A 23,303-nucleotide genomic window follows, 5' to 3' on the forward strand; every position below is an offset into this window, starting at 1 on the left:
CAGCCTCTTCACTCACTTTAATTCTTTATATTTTTCTCAAGGTGAGTTGAGTAGGTTGGTCATTCTTCAAGAATAATATGCCCTGGATTTGTGAGAACAACTGTTATGTACTTTGGAAGGTGTTGTATGGACCTGTAACAGAAGCTTGGGAAGGCCTCTGTAGATTCTACCACAGGTGTCTTCTGTAAAGTCAAAGAGGAAATATGCAGTGCAGGCAGTCAAACTACAACTCATAAGTTTTATGACTCTAAACTTGTAATTGAACTACAGCTTCTAAGTCTGTATGAATGATTCATCCTGCTTTTCTAATCTTTATCTTCAGCACAGACTTTGAAGAAGCCTTGCATTCCGGTGGAAACTGCAGCAACGCTCCTGATGTTGCAGATACTAATGAGTGTTGAAGTGAAGTCACTGAGGTCTCTGATATGCAGAAAGTTATCACATGCATATATACATGCGGATTTTGCCTAAAAGGGTATAATTCATACTTTTGAAGATATCTAGAAACAAACACTGATTAAAATATAATAAGAGTTGGTATTTGGGGTTTAATCCAGTACTTTGGTTTCTGGGCCCTCGAGAGTCTTTGCCTTGCTGTGATTTATTCCTTCAGTGAAGAATTTACAGTCTTTTGAAAGTCTTATACACAGATCCTTAACTTCAATGTGGTAGTGTTTTTAGCTCAAACTGATTGCCCTGCTACTGTGCAACATCAGTTAATACAACTCAGCAGTTGCTCATCTTTAGTGGCCTCAAAACTAATTTGTAGGATGACTTCTTTTGCTTGAGCTAAGCAGTCTGTAGGAGTCTGCCAGTGTTGCTGTAGTTTGCTTTGCAGTGAGGACAAAGCCTTTCTTATTCAGTGCTTTTGGGATTATTTTGACAGACTGTTAGCACATTTTAAAGCTGGAATATGTTTTTCCCACACACCTAAAGAAACTTTGATACATACCTGAGACTGTACACTTCTGTATAATATTGTAGCCAGTTAAGAACCATGAAATGTCCTGGGATGTACTTCATCTATAAACATGACAAGATTAATGTATTTTATATATTCACTTTGTATATGTTAAGGCCTGTTTAAAAAAAAATTAAAAATATGTATTAAATGTTACTTGTGGATCACTGAGCACATGCATCCTGTTCTGCTTTTATTTCTGATGTTTAAGGGCAACTTACTAATTTTTGCAGTAGAAAATCAAGTTTTTTATCTTCTGCCATCTTTCCCTGCCTCAGATAGAGAACTGTTTGTGTGCTACTGTTAGAAACTAGGGAAATCTATCTTGAAGTAGAAGGTTGTTCATCTTCAAAGTATTAAAGAAACCTTGGTATCGTTTAATATATTTGACTTGATTAGTTTAGAAAGCTTGGGGAAGGTGATTGATTCAGCACTTGCTTCAGCACTTTGCCCTTCATCACAAAGGATTGGTTATCTCTAGGAAAAATAGCTGCTGCTTTTTACTTACATGGTGAAGGGAAAGGAGGACCAGAGAAATCCAGGATCACCTTAAATGCACAATGAGACTTAACAGCTTGTTCTCATAGGTTAGACTTGTGTTTGTCATCATTACCCCCAGACTAATTAACTGCTAAACACAGGAAGTCAACTGTGCTGTCCCGGTGTTGTTATGTGAGGTTGATGGAAGGAAAACAAGCAGCCTGGTGGAATTTTGAAGCTGATAAGGAGTTAAACAGTAGTCAATCCTGATTTATCCATAAACAAAATACCTTGTTTGTTCATGTGTCCTGTACTTGCTGCTGTCAGTGTATGCTTCTATTTGGCCTCATATGGCTAACTGGTGAGTTGTTAGGACTTCCGAGCTGGTACCAAAAAATCAGGTCTTGCTAGCTGCATCCAGTATTACACAAATTCAGTTGCACTGTAGGTATTCACAAAGATGATGTAATAAAAAACACTCACTCGCTAGAAGGAATCCTCTTGCATGATTATTCATAGTATGGATCACAGTAGTGTACTTTTGAATGACCACACTAGATGTGTTAGGTGGTTGCAGCAGGGTAAGCTGTGGAACAGATAAACTACTGTTAATTGTCTCTGATTTGCTCAGTGATAGAGCAACTATGTTTTAAGCCAACCAGCTATACTGTTATTTTTGAATTGTCTTTCATTTATATCATTAGTGAAAAATAAAATTAGAAGGAAAAAAAAGCAGAATAGTAGGAGAATGTGTCCTTTATCCAGGCAAATGCAGGATACTTTTTTACTTAAAAACTTGTGGATTGTAGTTTGTTTCATGTGAAGTATCTTTTTTCTTAAAAAAAAAAATCTATAAAAAAATCCATGCAAAATGGAATGGAAGTCTGCAGAACTCAAGGTTTTTTGAGAATTCACATACTTCCCCGATACTCACAAATGTCAAACAAATTTTCATGTGGCATAAAGTAAGATGGTTAAATGTAATATTACTGTTCTAATGCTTTTCATTTAAATGGAAGCTGTTCCCAGCAATCTTGAAGTCTTTCTGGTTATGATTTCTCAACGTTTGGCTAAGTTTCACAGTGAATCACCAAAAATAGACATACAAATGTCAACAGATAATACTAGGTGCATGTACAGTAAATCTGTGGTTTCTTTAATTTCTCATGTTGTCTAAAGTAAGCTTTGTTAAAATACCTTGATACCTGGTGCCTGCTTTCAGTTGTTTTAGAAGCGCATGTTCTACTTCTGAAGTACAGTGTGATTTTCATAGTTCAGATGTTATTCTTCATATTGCAGTGTCAAATGATATGCCAGGTTTTTGATGCTTTAATTGTAATAATTAAGAATAAAAACTTCCACAAATAATATTATTTTTTGAGACCATGTAACAATCCAAGCTCATAGGACCTAACATCTCTTGTAGATTGGTGTTTATAGAAAGCTCAATTTATTTTGCCTTAATTGTGGGCCTGGAAAACCTTTAAGAATGCCCATAACTGTTCAAAAACCCAAATGTTGATTGATATGTATCATCAGAGTTTACCTGTTGCATGGGTTGTATGCAGTGCTACTTTGTCTTTCTTGCAGTTTTTCTAAAATGTTGCTAGTTCCTATGAATCTCTTTTCCTGGGTATTTCTGAATATTGAGAACAAAAGTTCTTACTATATTTGGGCAGAGTTTTACAGGTTTCAGTTTAATCTGTTTTTCTCCCTCCACACACCTGTTAATTGAATGGCTCTACATATTTCCTCCTGAAAATAAGTTTTAAAATGATGGATGAATCTGAAGGATTGACAATATTGACATTAATTTGAATTTTAATGTAACTTCTGCAGTAAAGCATTCTGAAGATGGAACTGAATTTACTTGTGAACATTTATATTTTAAAGCTGCTGTTACAAAGTCACAGTAACTTCTTCAAACATCTGTTGTTTGACCAGAAGCAATGCATTGTTTAGTCCAGGAACATAAACTGTAAATGTTTGTAACTTTTTGTAGAAATAGCATTTTTATTGCTATTTATCCTACTATTCAGAATATGGTCACAGAAACTCCTCAAAGTTAAGCAACTCTGTGAGAGAGCAGGAGTGGGTACTGCTTGTTAATTGTCTGCATGTATACTGGCACACTTAACAGTTGCTCGTGGAGAAATCTCTTAACATAATCCTGATTCTTGTGATGCTTTGTTTAAATTTAACCTGTGTCCTATGGTTTGCCTATTTTTATTTTTATTTTTTTATTTTCCTCTGAGACACACATACAGAACTGGCAACTAAGTGGATGCACCAGTACAGATTAGTCTAACCCACTTCTCTGTAGGACAGAAATGTTATTTGCTGGTGGTGGCAACTCCATGAGATCTATTAGTTATTGTGATACCAAAAATTACAAATGTTACAGGTTCAACTGATACTTGCTGAAAGTGTCACAAACTGAACAACCAGAAGTGGTATTCCTGGTATTTTACGTTATAGTTACTATATGAAGATGTTGAAATGTATTGGAAATGAGAACGCGTTAAAATACACAGCTGTATGTTATGCTGATAGTCAAATGTTCATTCAAATACAACTCTACCTTTTGTTTTAGCATAAGGAGGAAAGGATCAAATGCAGTTCAAAGGTATCTCTGTAAGAATTGTCTGTACTGTTATGCCATTCTTACAAAGTAGATCAATCATATATGTCCTTTGGTTTTTTTTTTTACAGGAGAACTATTACCCCTCTGCTTTTTACTGACTACCTGAAATTCAAAGTGTTTGTCTCTTGCAAAGCAAAACTTCTTTTCATTTTAAAAAAAAAAAAAAAGATGTCACTATCTTGCAGGGCATACTGTCCTTTGTCATTAGCCTTTCCTGAATTCTGGTTTTGGACAGTGATTCAATTGTTTGAAACTATGTCACTGAGTAATTTTTAGGCAGAATCTGAGATACCATCTCTTGATTATTCTGTGATTCAGTTGTTTGGAACTATGTCACTGAATAATTTTTAGGCTGAGTCTGAGATACCATCTCTTAATTCTGATACTTCCAACAGGGTTCTTTGCATGGCACCTTTGTACTTGGGATGTTGTATTTGTGTAACAGTGGTTGGATGTCTGTTTTTACGAATTTTTTTTTAAGATTCTTTCAAGTTCTAAATGCCACTGGTTTTTAGAAAAAAGTTAAATTTTTTTTAAACTTTCTTCTCGATGCATGTTCTATGCCCATTGTGCACATATTCACATTCCTGGATTGTGTGTTTCTTTGCTTGACTTTATTCATAGGTTAATACATCCTGTTGGGACTGGCACCAGGTTTAGGGTAGGTTTAGATTCTGAGATTTTTTGCCTGAAACGAAGGTCAAAGTAGTTTGATATGTAACTTTTCAAAAACGGCCTTGTCATTATGCACTCCAAGCTTTTATGCAGTGTGTTGTCATTATTGTTTCTGTGGCTTTTGCTTTTCTGAGCAATCTTTGATTTAATGATACAGGTAACTGTATTGCACGTTATGCACATAGAGCTGCTCACAGTAGTAGCTACAAAATATTTTTTACATACACTGACATTTTCATTGGTGTTATACCTGAGAAGTAGTTTGAAATACTTTGTCTACAGGAATAAATTTTGATGACGTAGGAACTTTAAGTGATTTTAGTAATTGCAGTTTTTTGACTTGATGTTACTTAGAAATGGAAAAAGTTGTCCTTGTGTTTTTTTCTGCATTAGTAATATACTTTCAAACCAAGATAGGTTTACAGACAGTTGTAATCTTTAGCATGATTATTTTTAGAGTAATTATCTTGATCTGAAGCATTTTAATCATTAGGCAAAAAAAAAGTTTAAGAATTTCACATTGCTATTTCAAATGATGTATTTTTTGCAGTGAGGACATGTGAGTGTGTGCAGCAGAATAAACTTTGTAAATGTATTTCTGAGGTGGTTTGTGTTTAAGCTATTATTTTTGCCCTGTATTTGTATGCCTTCCTAGTTTGTATCTGTAGTATCTAAATACAGTGATTTGTGTTGCTTGGGAAGGCATTTGGATTGCTAAGAACAGAGAGAAAACAATTGATTGGGCTACAATGTCAATAACAATAGCCAGTGACAGTGATAAAATGGCCCCATTGTTGTGATCAATGACATACCCTACTAATTAAAAATAGGGTTCTGGTGAATGTAGATGATGTTTCTCCAGGTCCTGCTGTGTATTTAGGTATTTCTGGTACCTATTTGTTAAATACAGAGACTCACCCATCTTGTCATGGGTTGAAAAAGATCTTGTATTAGGATATGTGTAGTGCTTTGTAAGGTAAGCAAAGGGGAAAAAGGAAAGGTGCCTTTTTTCATGAAGGCTTCATTATGCAGATCTTCTGCTTTTGCTTCATCTGTTGTATACAGCTGGTAAGAAAGTGAGCTAGGAGAGAGAGAAGGCAAATAGCATTCAGAGTATTTGCTTTGTGTAAGTGTCTGGAGGAGCCTGCAGTTTTAGTATCTGTGATTTAAGCAATTTTTGATAAGCTACTGATGAAAGGGAGCTGCCTTGGTAATAACTGTAGTCTACTTTTAGACCTTTATCTCAGCAGGTGCAAGGGTTTTTCCCTTAGTTCTGCAAGGCAGAATATGCCAGCTTTTTTTTTTTTTTTTTTTTTTTGTGGTTTTTCCAAAATATCTCTGCATCATTTGTAAAAGGCTGGGGACAACTTGATTTATTTGGTCATATTGCAGTAAATATTATTCATCTCAGTGGCACACATGCAGTAATAAACTTGCATGCATACTATAGTAATACTTTTTCCTTCTATTTCATTGTCCAGTGCATAAACATGCACTATAATGGGAGTGTTGTACTATTGTAGTAGTTTTCAAAGATCCTGTTACGCAAGGACACAAAAGCAAAGTTAACTATTGAAACTGGTTATAAATGTTCAGCTCTACGAATCTTCAGCTTCATTAAAAGCTGTCCAAATGTTTGTTGTTTGTTTTTTTTTTTGTTATAACGGTTGGAATACTGTGGTTAGTGTCATCTTCCGTGTAGAGATCTCCGACATACCTATACCTGATAATGCATGTAAATTTGTGATAGCATTATTTTGTGTGTGCATGTGGTTTTTTTCAGGCCCAAACTTCCAAGTAATTTGGATTAGGGGTACACTTGCATTAGAGGCATCACTAAAGCTAAATAGGGTCAAATAGTGGCAAGCTCTAATCAATTTTAAAAACTTCTGAAATTAGCTTTTCTGTGTTTTGGAGGAAGAGGTTAAAGGAAGTTCTTTGCATTTCATGCACTTACCTGTAGAAGATTTTTCCAATTCTGTTGTAAACTGGGAACAACACGGTTTAACTGAATTTACTGCTGTGTAAAGCATAGAGGTGTTTGAAATTAGAGGGGGAAAAAATAACTTCCAATCTTTAGAAATGCAGAAGAATATTTGAAAAAATACATATTTGTGATTTGATTTTTCTCAGGTAGCTTCTAGCAAAGCAATCTGTTTTATGGAGATGCTGGATATTGAGTAAGAGGAGCAGATATGTGAACACATATTGTATATTTATAAGCGTGGTTTGTGGACAAATGTGCATTTCTTAACAGAATGTTTCCTGCTGCTGAGCAGAGATACCTGGGAATTTTTTCTTTGTCACAGGACAGGATCTTAACAGTTATGTCAGTGATATAGCTAGCCTACAGCAGTTGCTGCTTTGGTGCTTGGTCCTTTAAGAAACAATTGCTCTTTATATAAACATGCCCATCCCTGTCTTCATTATTTCTCCTACTGCGTCTGTACAATTTGGCACTCTTCTCCTTAATCCTCAGACTGGGAAGGTGTCTGCCTAGGTTAGCCCTGGGAGGAATTACTGGAGGTAGAGTTGGATATGGCTGAGATAGACTGTGCTGCTTACTCCTTCAGTCTCTCTTCTGCCTTTGACCAGAAGCAGAGGGAGTCCTGTGGCTGACAGCAGCCATTGAGCCAAATCGCTAGTGCTTGTTGGGATGGCACGTGGTCATAGTGGCGAGTGGTGACACCTCAGCTGCCAGTAACTGATGTTTCTCAGCTTTTCTACTCAGATGCTCATCTGGAACTTTTTCCACTAATGCCTCTCTTCCATGCTACTCTGCATCCGACAGCCATCTCCTGTGTCCAGTTCCTGCGTAGACTTGTGTCCACACATTCCTTTTCCCTGCCTCGCTAAGTTTGCAAAGTAACACCTTAAGACATCAGCTTTGTTTTTCTTTCTTGTAAATTATGTTATATAGCAAAAGTGATAGGCAACAAGGAAATTGTATTTATGCAGTATCTGACACAGTGCTCCTATCCTACCTGGGTCTAAGCAGACAAATAGAAAAATCCATTGTAGATACTGCTGCATTTGTCCATTGAGTAAAACCAGAAGAACATGTAGTCATGATTGCCCTGCCCCTTGCACTGTCCTCTTGCACCCTTGAACATTTCTTTTTTAGAACAATGGAAACTGGCAGAAAATACAGAAATAACTATGGATTTAAATAGGTAGCCAGACTAAATGAATTAAAAAGAATTTCATTGCCAGTTAGGCACCCATGTATCTGTGCAGCTGCATCTCCTTTGGCAAACAGCCATTGAAGTGGAATGATGTAGGTAGACTTGAGGCTTCACTTTCACAGCAGATGTTTATATCAAAATTTCATTTTAAAGTATGTATTGTACATGGTTCCCTATCACTTAAATCTGTTAAATGATATTCCTAATACTAATCAGATTTTGTTGAAAGTTGTTTAATATTAATGTTCCTTTTTCCTTAGGAAACCATATTTTTGTTGAGATAGTTGTCTTCATACCTGGTTTAGTAGCACTCATGCTGAGAGTTTTGACGTCTTCACTTTGGCTTCTTTATTCATGTTGCTTTCAGTGCTTCCCTATTTTAATACAAGTTTCTAGGATCATACTTAATTGATTTGTCACTCAAGGAAAATCAGCACTTCAAGCAATTAAGTGTGAAAAAATACTAGGTAACAAAGACATAAAGATTTTTGTCTTCATTGTAGTTATGAAAAATCCATTATTCATTATCTTATTGTTTTTAAATACTGAAGTACAATTTTCCAACACAATAGCAAAATTGCTTTTGAAACAGAATAAATTGCTTGCCAGTTCAGAGACTGTATTTTGAAGTCAGGATTACTAAAGGTGATGGTGCTTGTGCTCATTATCTTAACTACTTGATGAAGCTTCATATTTAAAAGTGCAAACCTAGATACGGATTGTGAAAAAATATTTGTTTATAATATGGCAAAAAACCCTTAAAAGAAATTATGATTAAGACATCAATATAGTCTGCAAATATTACCACACTTACAAGAGTAGCTTTAAATACTATGCATGTCTGTTTCTCAGCCAAGTCTCCCTCCCATAATTCCCTTGCATTGGCATGTTCCTTCAAGAGAGACTTTTAACCATGTTTGCTGTGTTACCTTTGTATATAAAGGATATGACTCAGAGGATATTATTTCTAAATCAGACACTTGTTAACTTCATACAGAAGTAAAAAGGATCAGTTACTTTGCAATATCTTTCTGTATACTCCTGTACAGATAGCAGATTATGATTTCACTAGATGGTGTTACAGATACACTATTAATTTTTTGGAGGTCGAAAAGCAAGACAATGCAATGGGAAGCTCTATATTAAAACTATAATAATGTAATCTGTAAATTTATCCAGGAGAGATTATAAAAGCATTGAATGTGAATCTGTTTAAACACAGGTCTGTCTTACTGGAAGTCTTAGCATAAAGTGATGTCTTAAGTTTTTTGTAAGCAGTGGTTTTATTGTCTAGTGTTAAAATTATTCTAGTCTGAGAGTAATCCATATAATGTAGTATAATGTACATGTTAAACTGCAATAACTGCTCTGTTTTGTGAACAGAATTTTTTGTATAGTGTTTTTTCTTAATGACCATTGGCAGTAATGAGAATGGAAAACATTGCCAGATTGCCATGTTAAACTAAACATCAGATACAGATTTTTGCAAGCAACATTGTGAAGACTGAGTTTTTCATGTTTGTTTAAAACTCTTTTTTTTTTTTTTTAAGTGAGTACTGGTGGTAATAATTCTGAAGGCATTTTCCATGTCATGTGTCCACAAAACTATTATAACTTTCTAGAAACTCTAACTTTTAACAAATTTATGCAGTTTTTCAGTTTGAAACTTCTGTAGTGTGTTCTGTAGTGTGATTGTGCTTTTGTGTCATATGAAACAGATGAAGATTTTTCTTCACAAGGTGTACATGATTAAGGTTTAAGTACTCAGTTGACTTGCAGCCAGGGGGATGGATGTGTGTGTTTATTATTATTCCTAGTTATGCATTATTTTCTAATCTGGTTTGAACACATTAACATCCCTTAATGATGTCCCATACCAAGTGATTCAAAGTTGGTGCAGAAATCAGGGCATTACCTGCCAAGCAAAAGAAGTGTCTAGGTAATGACTGGTTAACCAATAGTGGGTTTGAGGGTTTTTTTTTTCCTCCTTTCTTATTAGATCTTCTTTCTTAACTGTGTTGATACAAATTTATTACATAGCTAGTATAAAGTATGTGATGTACCTTTTCATCTAATGCTACTATACAATCCCTGCCTCCCCCTCTCCCTTTCCTGGCATCCAAAAAGATTAATAACTGCTTTAATATATTTCTGTAAACAACAGGGCATAACACAGAAAATCCAGAAGAGGAAATGGTTTCAGATGTTTGTATTAAATAGACAATAGACACTAATTGAAGAAAATGCAAATCCCAAGTGATGGTGCTTTTTCATGGTTAGTCCTACTTGTAATGGTACTTTCTTTTTAAAATACTGAGTTTGTCTATCAAGATTTTAGACTGAATACTGCTCAGTGTGCTGTTCTGTGTCAGCAGAACTCCCCCCTGGTCAAGCCAGAGCCACCTAGAGCTGGCTGCCAAGGATTATGTCCAGATGACTTTTAAACATCTCCATGAATAGAGATGCCACAACCTCCCTGGACAACCCTTGCCAGTGCTCAGTCATCCTCATGGTAAAAAAAAGTGTTTCCTGATGTTCAGATGGTACCTCCTGTGTTTGAGTCTGTGCCCGTTGACTCAGGTCCTGTCACTGGGAGCCACTGAAGAGAGCCTGGCACAGTCGTCTTTGCAACCTCCATTCAGGTATTTATAGACGTTAATAAGATCCTGCCTACGCCTTGTCCTCTCCAGGCTGAAGAGTCATACCCTTCTCAGCCTTTCCTCATAGAGAGAGATCTTCCAGTCCCTTAATCATCTTCATGGCCCTTCATTGGACTCTGCAGTCTGTCCATGCCTCTTACACTGAGGAGCCCAGAACCGGACACAGGAGTCCAGTGTGTGGCCTCACCAGTGCTGAGCAGAGGAGGAGCAGCACCACCCTTGACCTGCTGGCACTATGTTGCCTAACACAGCCCAGGATACCAGTAGCTTTTTGTAGCAAGGACACATCACTGGTTTATGTTCAATCTGGTGTCCACCAGGACCCCCAGGTTCTTTTCTGTCAAACTGCTTTCTGGCTGCATGGTTCTGAGCATATACTGGTGTGGGGGATTATTCCTCTGAAGGTTCCTCTTCCAGTTTTGTGTCATCTGCAGACTTGCTCTGCCCCACCCTCTAGATTACTAATGAGTATGTTAAACAGGACTGGACCCAGTATGGACCCCTGGGGTACACTGCTAGTTGCTAGCCTCCAACTGGACTTTGTGCCACTGATGACTACCCTCTGGGCCTGGCCATTTAGCCAATTTTCTGTCCATCTCACTTTCTGCTCATCTAACCCCCGCATCAGCAGCTTGTCTATGAGGATTTTATGGGACATGGTATCAAAGACCTTACTGAGGTCCAAGTAGACACTATCCACTGTTCTCCCTTCATCTACCAAGCCAGTTACTTCATTGTAGAAGTTTATCGAATTGGTAAAGCATGACTTCCCCTTGGTGAAGCCATGGTGACTACTGATGATTTTCTTGTCTTTCATGTGCCTGGAAATGGTTTCCAGGATGAGCTGCTCCATGACCTTCCGAGGGATCATGAGACTGACATGTTGTTGTAGTTCCCTGGGTCCTCATTCTTGCCCTTCTTGAAGGTAGGAGTGACATTTGCTTTCCTCCACTCTTCAGTCACTTCTCCCAGTTTCCATGATTGATCAAAGATTATTGAAAGTGGCCTGCAGTGGCTTCCTCAGCACTCATGGGTGCATCCCCTCAGGGCCCATAGACTTATATATACAGCCAGTTTGCCTAAGTGTTCCCTGACCTCATCCTCATCTTCTTTTCTCCAGTCTTTCACCCTGCTCTCTGAGACGTGGGGCTCCTGAAAGCCAGTCTTGCTAGTAAAAACTGGGGCAAAGGCAACATTCAGTGCCTCAACCTTTTCTATGTCCTGTGTAACCAGGTACGTTTCATGCAGCAATAAGAACATATTTTTACTAGTCTTCCTTTTGTCACCTGTGTACTTAAATACTTCTTGTCTTTGACATCCGTGGCCAGATTCAGTTTCATTTGGCCTATAGCTTTCCTGGCTTTGTCCTTGGATGCTTGGACAGTGTTTTTGTATTCCTCCCAGGTTACCTGTCCTTACTTCTACACTCCGTGTGCTTCCTTTTTGTGTCTGAGTTTGGACAGGATCTTCTTGTTCCTCTGCACAGGCCTCCTGGCATTTTTGCCCAACTTCCACTTCACTGGAATGGAAATCTCTTGAGCTTGGAGAAGCTGATCCTTGAATACTAACTAGGTTTTTTGGGCCACTCTTCCCTCCAAGGCCTTATTCCATAGGACTCTTCTAAACAGTTCTTGAAAAGGCCAAACCTGTTCTCCTGAAGTCCAGGGCTGTGAGCTTGCTTTTTACCATCCTCCCTGGAGGATGATCCCTCAGGATCCTGAACTCCACCATCATATGGTCACTGCAGCCAAAGCTGTGTTTGACCCTCACATCCCCAGTGAGCCCCTCCATGCTTGGTATGTGGTCCAGCAGAGCACCTCTCTTCATCGCCTACTCTGATTATTTGGAGGAGGAGAAAGTTGTTGTCAAAGCACTGCAGGAACATCCAGGATTGCTCATGTCCTTTTGTGTTGGCCTTTCAACACGTATCAGGGTGGTGGAAGGTCCCCCATGAAGTCCAGGGCCTTCGAACGTGAGGATGCTCCTGTCTGTGAAGGACCTCATCTCCTTGTTCTTCCTGTTCTGTCCTGTTTAATTATTTTTAAAATTTTCTTCTAATTAATGTCCTTACTAGTAATTTTAATAGTCTGTGAAAAGAAACCTGAGTAATAGCACAGTTCATTTCAATCTTCCAAATGGTACAAAAATATTAACTGAATAAGTTACTCAATTTACATGGACTTGGAGAATTTTCTTATAGAATATTGAAGTGTTTTGTTTTGGCTTAAAAAGCATTCCAGAAATGTGAAATTGCGGTGGAGAATAGTTCTGCAGAGGAAAGGACCATTGTTAGCTTAGTGGTGTTTCCATAGGTCCCACAGACAAATCTGTTTTGATTCACTGAATGTTTTTGTGTAGAATTATAATAAGTGACTATAATGTTTTAGTAATTGAAGATACTGATGAGTTGTGTAGAAAGTGTGACTCAACTAGAAGCTTGTGTACACAGGAATAGACATCAGGAAAGCAAGTTGAAGAAGCTCAGTGGGAATCTAAAGTCTGTATTTCCGTGAAAACTCAGTCATTTGCATCTGTTATGAACTTTGCCAAGTAAATGCTGTTTAACAGTCTTACAAAGAATCCATTGAAAATATGAATTGGCAGCTCTGTGTGTAAAAATTATATGAGAAACAAGAATTTCCTTAGAATTATTTATACTATGACAATGATTGATTGCAAGGCCTTTCTGCTGAATTACACATTTTTAACTCAAATCAGAATTTCTTATTGATGTGTTAGCACAAATACATGAGATGTTTAGATGAAAATATCTCTCTAATAAAATTCTATATGGCAAAAATTAATTTGTTACTTTAGGAGATTTCCAGTAATAAAAAATGATGTATTGGCTATTTATTTAGTGTTTTTATTTCATCTTGCCAGGTACCAAGTGGAAGATGAGTCCTCTCATTTGGATGAAATGCCACTAATGATGTCAGAAGAAGGCTTTGAAAATGATGAAAGTGATTACCATACTCTACCAAGAGCCAGAATTTCTCAGAGAAGAAGAGGTTTAGAATGGTTTATCTGTGGTGGCTGGAAGTTCCTTTGCACTAGGTTTGTTGCATACCAGTACTCTTTATTAAACTATTAAACAAATTAAGTAAATAGTAACTGTGCATTGTGTGATATGTGCAGAGTCCAGAAACACAGTGATTTGCTTGTCATGTACCTTTTGATTGCTTTGTCTGCATTTTCCCTACTAAGATGTTACCAGCTGTTGATAAAAAGAGTTCTCCTTCTGCTGACTTGCAAGAAAGAGGGGCTTTTAAGAGAGATCATGTACTAAACTTGTTCTAGTCTGAGGTCTATAATATGCCATTCAAACCTGGTCCTCACTTCTGCTCAAAACCACATCAGGGTAGAGGGATTAAAGGTTTCTTTTGAGGGCGTATTAGTATGTTAAGTTGACAATATATAAATTTTATTGATGTTGCTGAAAAGAAAAACAAAACAAAACAGATTCACTAACTAATGATTAGTTAACGTTTCCAACTTTAAAGGTTGAAGAATCATATAACTGCTGGCCCTGGAGTGAATTATAGCTGGAATTAGCTCTTGTGATTTGGTTCTTATTTAGAAACCTTTTGTGCTAAACTCTGCTGTATGCAGTTGTCTTGGAATATTAACTTTCTAATAAATTGCTAGCAAATTTCTAAATACAGCAATTGCTATTAGGATGATTAAGAATCATGGGGGGGGTTTGTCTTGAATTATAAAAATCTGAGAATCACTCAAGTGAAGTGAGTGGAACATTTTCAGTGAACTTAAATGATGAATGCTTTTTTTGTCAGATGATTTTAGAATTGATTTAGATAGAAGTCTTCACAGATGGCTTTCATGGCACTTAATAAATTCCAAGAGGCCTGATACCATTGTTTTACCCAAGCAAAGCTATATTAGTACACTTTTATTTTAAAAATAATTTTGTTCTACAGCTTTACAATTTGCAGAAAATATAATCTGTGTTGACTTCTTTTTTCTGTAATGATTTAAACTCATGGATTATTAATTTTATTATAGGGAATAAGTGTTTGGAAAGTAGCAAGAAGGAAATAGATAGGTTTACAGAAGCAGTGTTTGTATATGTAAATGATTTTTGGAAGCCGTGTTTCTGTTGTGGGGACACCATTGTAGTTTTTAAAAACCATTTTTAAGTATTTAAAGAGGCTGTTTATCTTTTGGACATATCTTAAAATTGAGGTACCTTTCAAACAATATACTTTAGGTGAGTTCAGCTCTTCAAGTATTAGTAAGTATCAGTTACTGTGATTACATTCATGAAGTTTCATTAAAACAGGTAGAACAGTAAAGACTGCAACCTATAGTTGCCCTGACAGAGGATTTACAGTGTTTGGATAGAAACAGACAATTGCAAGATGAGGTTATGTTGGAACTAATTAACGATTGTAAGAGAATGTCACAAGCAAGTGTCATTAATGCTGAAGATAGCAAGATTGCTTTTTAAAATTGATATGTACATCTCAGCTTTAAGTAGAGCTCAAGCCTAGAAACTTTCAAACTTCTAAAATTTATTAATTACTTGAGCCATATTTGTGAAGGATTTTTGAAAATGAAAAGAGCATGGAAATTGCATTATGGATTCATTATTTTGCTACACCTTATATGTATTTTATTGCTAATAGGCATGTAAAAGAAAAGCCCTCACAAGGAGGCCGTAGAGGAGTAGGAATTCTGCTCTGCTGATTTTCTCAGCCGAATTTGGATACCATGAAGAGTCCATTCAGTCTTGTATTTATACCTAGAGGCACTTCAATGACATTAGTGTTTTCTATAACAGAACATCATAGCAGATTATTTTTTTCCATGAAAAATTAAAATTAAATCTCAAAAAAACCCAAAAGACAACCACCATATCCTAGCAGAAGCTTAGAATTTCTGTAGAATGTTAGCAGGCTAATTAAATGAGATGGTGAAAATTAGCTGGAAGGAAGGTGAATCCCATGGTATCTTGTTTGCTGCTCCAGTCAGGCTGGATGAAAACCTCAGCTTGGGTGAGTACTTTTGGGTGAGTATGTAAATACTCACTGCGGTGATAGGGAGGCTTCTTCTGGGCTGAGAGCACCATTGAGGCTTTGTTATTGATAAGTTGGGGACATGCAGTCAGTGTTTAAATTATTCTTTTTCATGGTTTCTCATTATAATAAAACTATGAAATTTTGCTGGGGCCCACAGAATGCTAGTGTTTTTGAAATGCCTATTTGCAGTTCATAAAGTTACCTAGGATCACGCAAAAGAACATACAAGAAACCTGGAGGCTGCTGTATTGCCATACAGGCAGTTATTACTTAAATTGCCTGTAGAAAAATGAGTTACACTGTATTTATGTGATGTGAAGTATCAGTTCGGGACAGAATTGGGTGTTGATGCCTTCACACTTGAAATGGAGAAGAACATGTCAGAGAACAATTTTCACATGTTTTGATGATGGTTTATACATGTTACACAAAGAACTGAAATTTATTTCTAGACGTCAAACTGCATTCTTTTAAATGTAGTGTGAGATGAAATACAGCATGGCAGTCTGAAACTTGTTCAGTTGAACAGAATTTAAAACTTCACCCTGTTTTTATGGAAATTAGTATTTCATACCTGAGATTGGATGAGGTTGAAATCTCAACTTCACATCCAGAATTTCTTTTTGTTTTTTAAACTAAATTGTAATATTTTCAAAGCTGTGACGGAAAGATGAACACAATAAAAGACTAGGCATCTGTCTGGAGCCAAGCTCAGGGGGCCCCTGATTTCTTGTGGGTTCTCACTGAAAGTCTTATGTTTGTGTTCATAATGACTTCACTTGTGGCAAACAAACAAAACCCCCTGTACCCACTAGGATTTTTTTTTGTCTGTCTTGCATTGTTAGGATTAATCTCATTTTTGTGAGAGGAAGTTTGCCATCTCTTACTTTGCAGCTTTAGAATTTTACATTCTATAGATTTTTGCTGCCACATCACAAACTGTTACTGTTTAGTTGAAAAAGTTTCACCCTTTTGCCAGGAACAAATATAGAACATTTGATAAAGTGCACTGTACATTAAAATTGAATTTGTAAAAATCCTTTTTTCAGATTTTAACTGTTCAGACAATTGACTTGTTGATCAAAACTGAATGGCATGAACTTTATTTGCAAATCTGCAGGTCTTTAAACAGTTTTTACATTTGCAAGGAAAAAATCATAATTAAATCAAATGTTGTCTTTGATTTTGAACAAGCTGAAAACAATTCAATATAACTTTTAACTTCAGAAACTGCTTATTTGTTGCTTTCATAGCACAGTTAAAAGAAAACTTTGATATAGCAGCTGTTTTGTCGTTGTAATCATTTCCCCTTTAACTTACAAATTCTCTTCAAGCTTGTGAAATTATAATGCACATAGATCAATACTCTGGAGTTCTTTGGGCTGGATTGATTTCTTTCTCATGAGATTTACATTCCACTTGTTATCAAAAAACACTTTGTCCCTATGAAAATGGTGCCATTGAATGGCATTTCCATATGAAGTGAAGGGGATATCAAATGCTCGGATTAATTTGGGCTCTGAGATGGCCTGTACGCTTTCAATTAATCTGCAACGCATTTGTTATGCAGAAGCATGGGAAAATGCTGATCTTTTAAGAATGACATGACCACTGTGTTGCTTTTGGCCTGATTACTGAAGCTACCTGTTGAGTACAATAATTACAGTATGTTTTCTTTGCAGAACTAGTTTCTGCTACTTAAAACCTAATAAGGAAAAGCTGACCCTTGCAGACAATATAGAGCTTTTATATTATCTTTCCATTCTGATGAAAATGCTGTTTTGTGAAAGATACTGGCAGTTAAGCTTGTAGGATAAAAGTAATGAAAAAAAAAATTAAAAAGCCTTTATTATTAAAGCTGCAGAGTCAGTTCAGACTTTAGCTTTTGACTTGGAGAGATACACTCTATTTCTGAAAAAGTTATGGATTCTTGTTTAACAATTACTCTAAGGTGTTTTTTTGGGGTTTTTTTGTTGTTGGTTTTGTTTTGTTTTTTTTTTTTAATATGGCATCAGTAACTAATAATAAGGCTCTGGTTATTGCTTCTTAAAAAAAAAACAAACCAAAACCAACCACCTTAGGAAGCAGGTTGGTAAAAAGCCATTTAATAGATATACCTTAAAGTTTTTTTATCAATTTGTGTCTTCATATACACAGTCTGTTGTATTGATATAGGCAACATGGTTTATAGCTACCTTAAGAAAAAGCTTTCTGTGCATGTGTTGAATTTTCTAGGCTAGGGCATTTGAAATAAATGCTTAAATCAGTAACCAAGCACGTGTTTTTTTAATTGTTGAATCCATTGCATAAGGTGTGGTTTTACGTTAAAAGATTTCAGGAAAATCTGAAGTGTGTCTTGATCATGCTACATTTTATGTTGTGTTTTTTAGGATATTTGAAACTTGGAGAATGCTTTTTTCCTGATCTTTGTTTCACACAAATTTAGTGGGTACAAAAAGCCTATGAAAGAGTCCATACCCTTGTGCAAAAATAGTTTCTGTACTGGGTAATGTTAATTTGAGAACAGGTTAAGTATGTGTTGGGTGTTGATAATCTGAGTTTCAAAAATATCAGGTATACTTCATTGTTCTTAAAAATCTGAAATAATGCAAATTGTCCAGGATTTTTAAAGTTAGCAATTTCCTGTGAAACAAGTGATTACTGCTGAGACTGTAAATGGCAGAATCTAACTGATTTTTATTTTTAAGATAGTAAAACTCATCTGAACCATTACATTACTGGTTTGGTCATAACCTCTAATATTTTCATCACTTGAGATTTTCTTGCATCTGAGTACTTGCGCATTGTTAGCTCTCAGATTCATTTTATCAAAGATATCACAGTTGTTTCCCAGTCAGACATCATTCTTGTGTCTGTACTTTTTGGCATTTGCTAAACTAATGGTCATTGTGGCATCTCTTTCAGCTTGTCTGTTGATCTGTAACAGAAAAAGTAGTTTCAAGAATGGGAAACTCCGTGGCAAGGAAGGCAGTATAATTCAGTTACTTTAGTTAAATGTTTAATTTTAGCAATAGAAGAGTCCTCAGTGTCTGAGGAAATTACAAAAGAGACTGTGCTTAGTCAAATGTTTAGTCTGTTTATAGTTTAAATTCAAAAACTGATTTAAGCAATGCAAGATTTCAAAGGCTGTCTGGAAATTTCTGTCTGCAGGCTTGTAGACAGAAACTGTCATGCTTGTTTGTGTTCCCTGGAAAAAATTATTTTTCCTCATAACTTTTTTGGTTTGTCTGGTTTACGCTTCTTACTATACAGATAAGCTGTCTCTTCCATTTGTATTGTCCTCTCCACTACCATGCTCTGGAAATGAATACATTTAAAGCTTTAACTCTGTAACCAGTTTTATCAAGTGTAAATCCAAGCTGGCACTGAGTGGGATCATTCCACCTTCTCCTGCAAGCACATAGCTTGCGTTATTTCAACTATTTTCACAGTGCTATTGATATATTTTATTTTTTTTTTAAAGATTGGGGTGGTGGGTCTAACAGAAAATAGTCCCCCTTTTTATTCTGTGTTAGGTTACATCTGGATTGGTTTGCAGGTCCAGTTTACCCATGCAGTTGCATGAGTAGTTGTATCAGCACAAGGGAAGGGTCAGGAATCCACACCTTTGTTATTGGAGGAGGGTGGTACTAGCCATTGTGCTGACTGCGGGGCCGTGATGTTGAAAGACTGCTGTTCATTTTGCTTTAAAGACAAATTTAAATAAGGATCAAGATAACTTGATTTTTCTGACTTGTATGTTACTAAATAACAGGGCTGAACTTTGAATGTTGAACTAACACTATTATGGTTTTTACAGTAGGGTAATTCTTTGTCACTATTTAAAAGTGATGGGAAAAAGTTGCTGAATTAACTTATGTTTGTAACAAAAATAAACATAGCATCAAACCAAACTGATGTCCATCCCATAGTGACAGATTCAGGGAGGAAATCTGCAGAATCCAGCATTTAAAATGGAAGTGTTTTAAATGTCTGTCTGTATTGGTGTACTGGCATTTCCATTGCAAAGTGAATATTTCTTTGAATGATTTTTCTATTACATAACTTCTAATTTTCTTTAAAAGGAGCCTGCAACTTTTTCACTTCCATTTTTTCTTTGGCAAAGTTAGTTTGTAATAGGCCTGCAATAATGCAGGCTACAGTCATGAACATTTTAGTGTGACCGTGGCAATGTAAGCTAATTATCAACCTTCCTTCCCTGTGTATTTGTGTGTACCGTGATCCTATAATTGTGGAAAATCAGAATAGGAAAGGACCTTAAGAGGTCATTCAGTCGATTCCTTGCTTCCACAGGATGAATTACACCTATTGCTTATGTCTGATCTAACCAGGTCTTAGAGACCTGCAGTGGTACCAATTTCAGCTTCCTTAAGTGTTTCTTTCTACCCCAGTTGTCAGAAGCATTTACTCAGTCCTGCCCCCTGCTCCACTTATTTATTTGCCACAGTTGAGTCCATGATGGACCTAAAGAATAATTGTCCCTTTCCTCTTTGCAACTGTTTCTTACATACTTGAAACTGTATTAAGTCCGTATTCAGCCTTCTCTGAACAACTCCATTTCTTTTGGTGCATCTAGTAGACAAGCTTGCCCTGCTTTCTAAACCTGTAATTGTTTTTTTGCTCTTCTGCATGGTCTTTGTTTTCTCAATAGGCCTGTTTGTTGAAATTTGGTATTCAAAATGGTATTGTAAGCCAACTAAGATCTTGCTAGTGCTGGATTGAGAAAAATGAATACATTTACAAGTTGCTAGCAGTATGCCTGTCCATGCTGACCAGATATACGCTGGGTTTTTGCACATGTATACCATTCTCATGCAGTAACTGAGTCACCTCTTCTGACCTGACATCTGCTAACTCTTCCAGTTCTGTGTTTGTATAGTTGATTATGTAAACATATTGTGTTGTGCTTTTGCCTGTTTAACTGTGTTCTATATCTTCCAGGTAGATCTTGGAAGTTCTTGGACTGGTAGTTCTTCCAGTCTGTCAAGACAGCTTTGAATTCTTATCTATTTGCATGTAGTCCTGTCTCTTCTAGCTTTTTATTGTCTGAAAAAATGAAATACTCAATAGTCAATTACCCAGTAAGTTCTAGATAAAGCTTTGCAGAACCTCACTGAAATTATTTTAGTTTTGTAACAAGCTACTCTGCAATTATGATTTTTCCAACTGTGTCAGTTCCAAGAATGTGTTCCTTTACTTTCCTTATGATAAATATCTTGAGCTAAGTTTTATTTTAAGAGACAGAGAATCATAGAATGATTTGGGTTGGAAGGAACATTTAAAGATCATCTAGTCCAACCTCCCTGGCTATGGGCAGGAACATCTTTCACTAGATCAGGGTGCTCAAAGCACCAGGAGTCAAGAGAGGACATGTTAATCTCATGCAGTATAGTGCATCTGGTTCTTCTCAGATGGTAATTTAGTTCCATTTGAGAGGTTGCTCTTGACATGTCAGTGTTGGTTAAGACTTTCTGTTTTCTTTCAGGTCTGTAGAAATGCATACAAATAGGTTGAACATACAGAATTCATCCAGGAAATAGTGCTCACGTGTCTGGATCATAATTTTCCCTTCCTGTTCTCAGCAAAATCCTTTCTGTTGGCTTGAATACAATTTATAAGAACTTCCTAATGGTTACTCTTTTTTTCTGCATCAGAAGTATTGTCAGTATATTCAAAAATCTCATGAGAAAAATGTGTGTCACTTTCCTTCACCTTCAACTTGACCTGCTGATGTAGCTGAAATCCACTGTGACCAGCTAGGTCTGTGCTTTGGCTGCAGTAGATGCTCATGGAAGGCCCGTCAGCTTAGTCTTCTTGATTCAGTTGCCTAAAACAGACTCCCAACATGACTGAGGCACCTTTCTCCAGTATTAAAAAATGCAGAGAAATACTCCTTTAGCATGCAAGATTGTAAAGCAAATATATACAGTGTATGGCAAAGCTGCTTTTCTTTCTAAACCATCTGTATTCATCTGTGTTAATAATCTGCCCCTGTGGATAGTCCTAGCAAGTTTTAGGCTGATTGATTGTATTATGTGAGTTGTCACATCCGTGTTTGTTTCTTGTTTTACTGTTAGTAAATAGTCTGCTGAGCCTCAGCGGCATGATTCTGTTTGCTAGTCTTTTGTTCCTCCTCCATTGTGATCTCATCCCATCATTCCTGTGTCCTTGCCCAAATGCAGTTGTTTAAATGTGGCTATGAGCTCTTTTCTCTTACCTCATTGCTCATAATTTAAACCCTCTTCATTTGTAAACTGGTTAGGCAAGCATGTGTTTCCTTTCTCCTGTGAACTGAAGTTCACCATTGCAGATTGTGTGATCTGCATTTACATTGGGGTGTTGATTTGGGGGGGGTTTTTTGGTTGAAAACATTTGACAGTGGCATTAGGTATGCTTCTCTGTTATGTCTGCTATAGGCAGTTTTATGGAGGAAACTAAGATTTACAGATTATGTGGTAATTGTATACAAAGCTGTTGAAATTTTTCTGCCTTTATCTAACAGAAGCTTTATTTCCTCTTCAGTCATTAGCATAATTTGAGTATCGGTAATACAAGATAAAAAGTTTAGCCAAAGGAATGAAAGGTATGATGGATGAGTTAATTATTTAATAGTGGGGGCATTTAGGCACTGCTAATGCAGACTTGTATTAACTGGAATTTTTTGAACTTGTGTCAGGGCAAGGTGTAGTGAAACTTGTCATTATTTTATTAGGAATTCTGTTATATATCTGAATGAGTTGAGTACTGTATAATTGCCCTAAATACTACAAGTCAATATCATGCTTGCTTGTTTAGATGTGGCAAAAATTTTAAAGTGTGTTTTTCTTAGGTATTTGCCTTTATGGTTCCAGGTTTGGAAATAGTAAACACATATAGTAAACTTTTAGTTTTAAAGTAAACAATTGTTTTTCTTTTCAGTTGTTCTGATTGGCTCATAAACATTTGCCGAAGAAAGAAAGAGCTGAAGGCTCGCACAGTGTGGCTTGGGTGTCCTGAAAAGTGTGAAGAAAAATACCCAAAAAATGCCATTAAAAATCAAAAATACAACGTCTTTACCTTTATACCTGGGGTAAGGCTACGAACCATTTTTTGGTGTTGGGCTGACTATATGTTCTGTAGTTGTTTTTGACAATTCTGCAAAAAGATAATTATTTGCCCAGATTCTCCTTTCTTTTTTTACATTTATCTTGATATCTTCAATTAAAATTGACACTTGAGGAAGGCTACTTTTTTCTAAATTGTTTTGCTTTCAAAGGGATATTTAGTGAAGTGCAGTGTGTATGATTGAGTGGCTGGAATTTAGTGAAGCTTTAGAAATTTGAGATGGGTTTCCTTGCACTTTTCTATTCACCAGTAGAAATTTGTAATCCTCTTTTAAAAACAGACGCGCTTCTACACAGTCAGTTGTGAAAATACTACAAAGCACTTCAGTTGAGAAATAAAGAGTTGAAAATTATAATGTATTGCCATAGATATTTTCTCATACTCTCTGCCATTGAAAGCATTATAAATGAAGTGTTCTGAAGCGGGCAACTCCTTAAAGGACAAAAACAACCCACCTCTTCAATTTATACGACAGCATATAAGGCCTAGTTTAATACACTAGTACTTTTCATAGCTGTATTTCTTACTGCAGTT

The 23,303-nt window shown here is 36.4% G+C and overlaps 1 protein-coding gene across 1 annotated transcript in view; it reads left to right on the forward strand.

Annotated features, from left to right (window-relative positions):
- The first annotated feature begins 307 nt into the window (after positions 1–307).
- Positions 308–23,303, forward strand: part of ATP9B (ATPase phospholipid transporting 9B (putative)) — a 165,464-nt gene continuing 142,468 nt past the window's right edge. Inside the window, exons 1-3 of the mRNA XM_026843584.1 lie at positions 308–416; positions 13,489–13,662; positions 22,584–22,734. Coding sequence (XP_026699385.1) covers positions 376–416; positions 13,489–13,662; positions 22,584–22,734 — 366 coding nt within the window. The 5' untranslated portion in view covers positions 308–375. The remainder of the gene's footprint in view (positions 417–13,488; positions 13,663–22,583; positions 22,735–23,303) is intronic.

Source organism: Athene cunicularia (assembly GCF_003259725.1).
Source record: "Athene cunicularia isolate RWA chromosome 2 unlocalized genomic scaffold, athCun1 chr2_part1, whole genome shotgun sequence".
Lineage (NCBI taxonomy): Eukaryota > Metazoa > Chordata > Aves > Strigiformes > Strigidae > Athene > Athene cunicularia.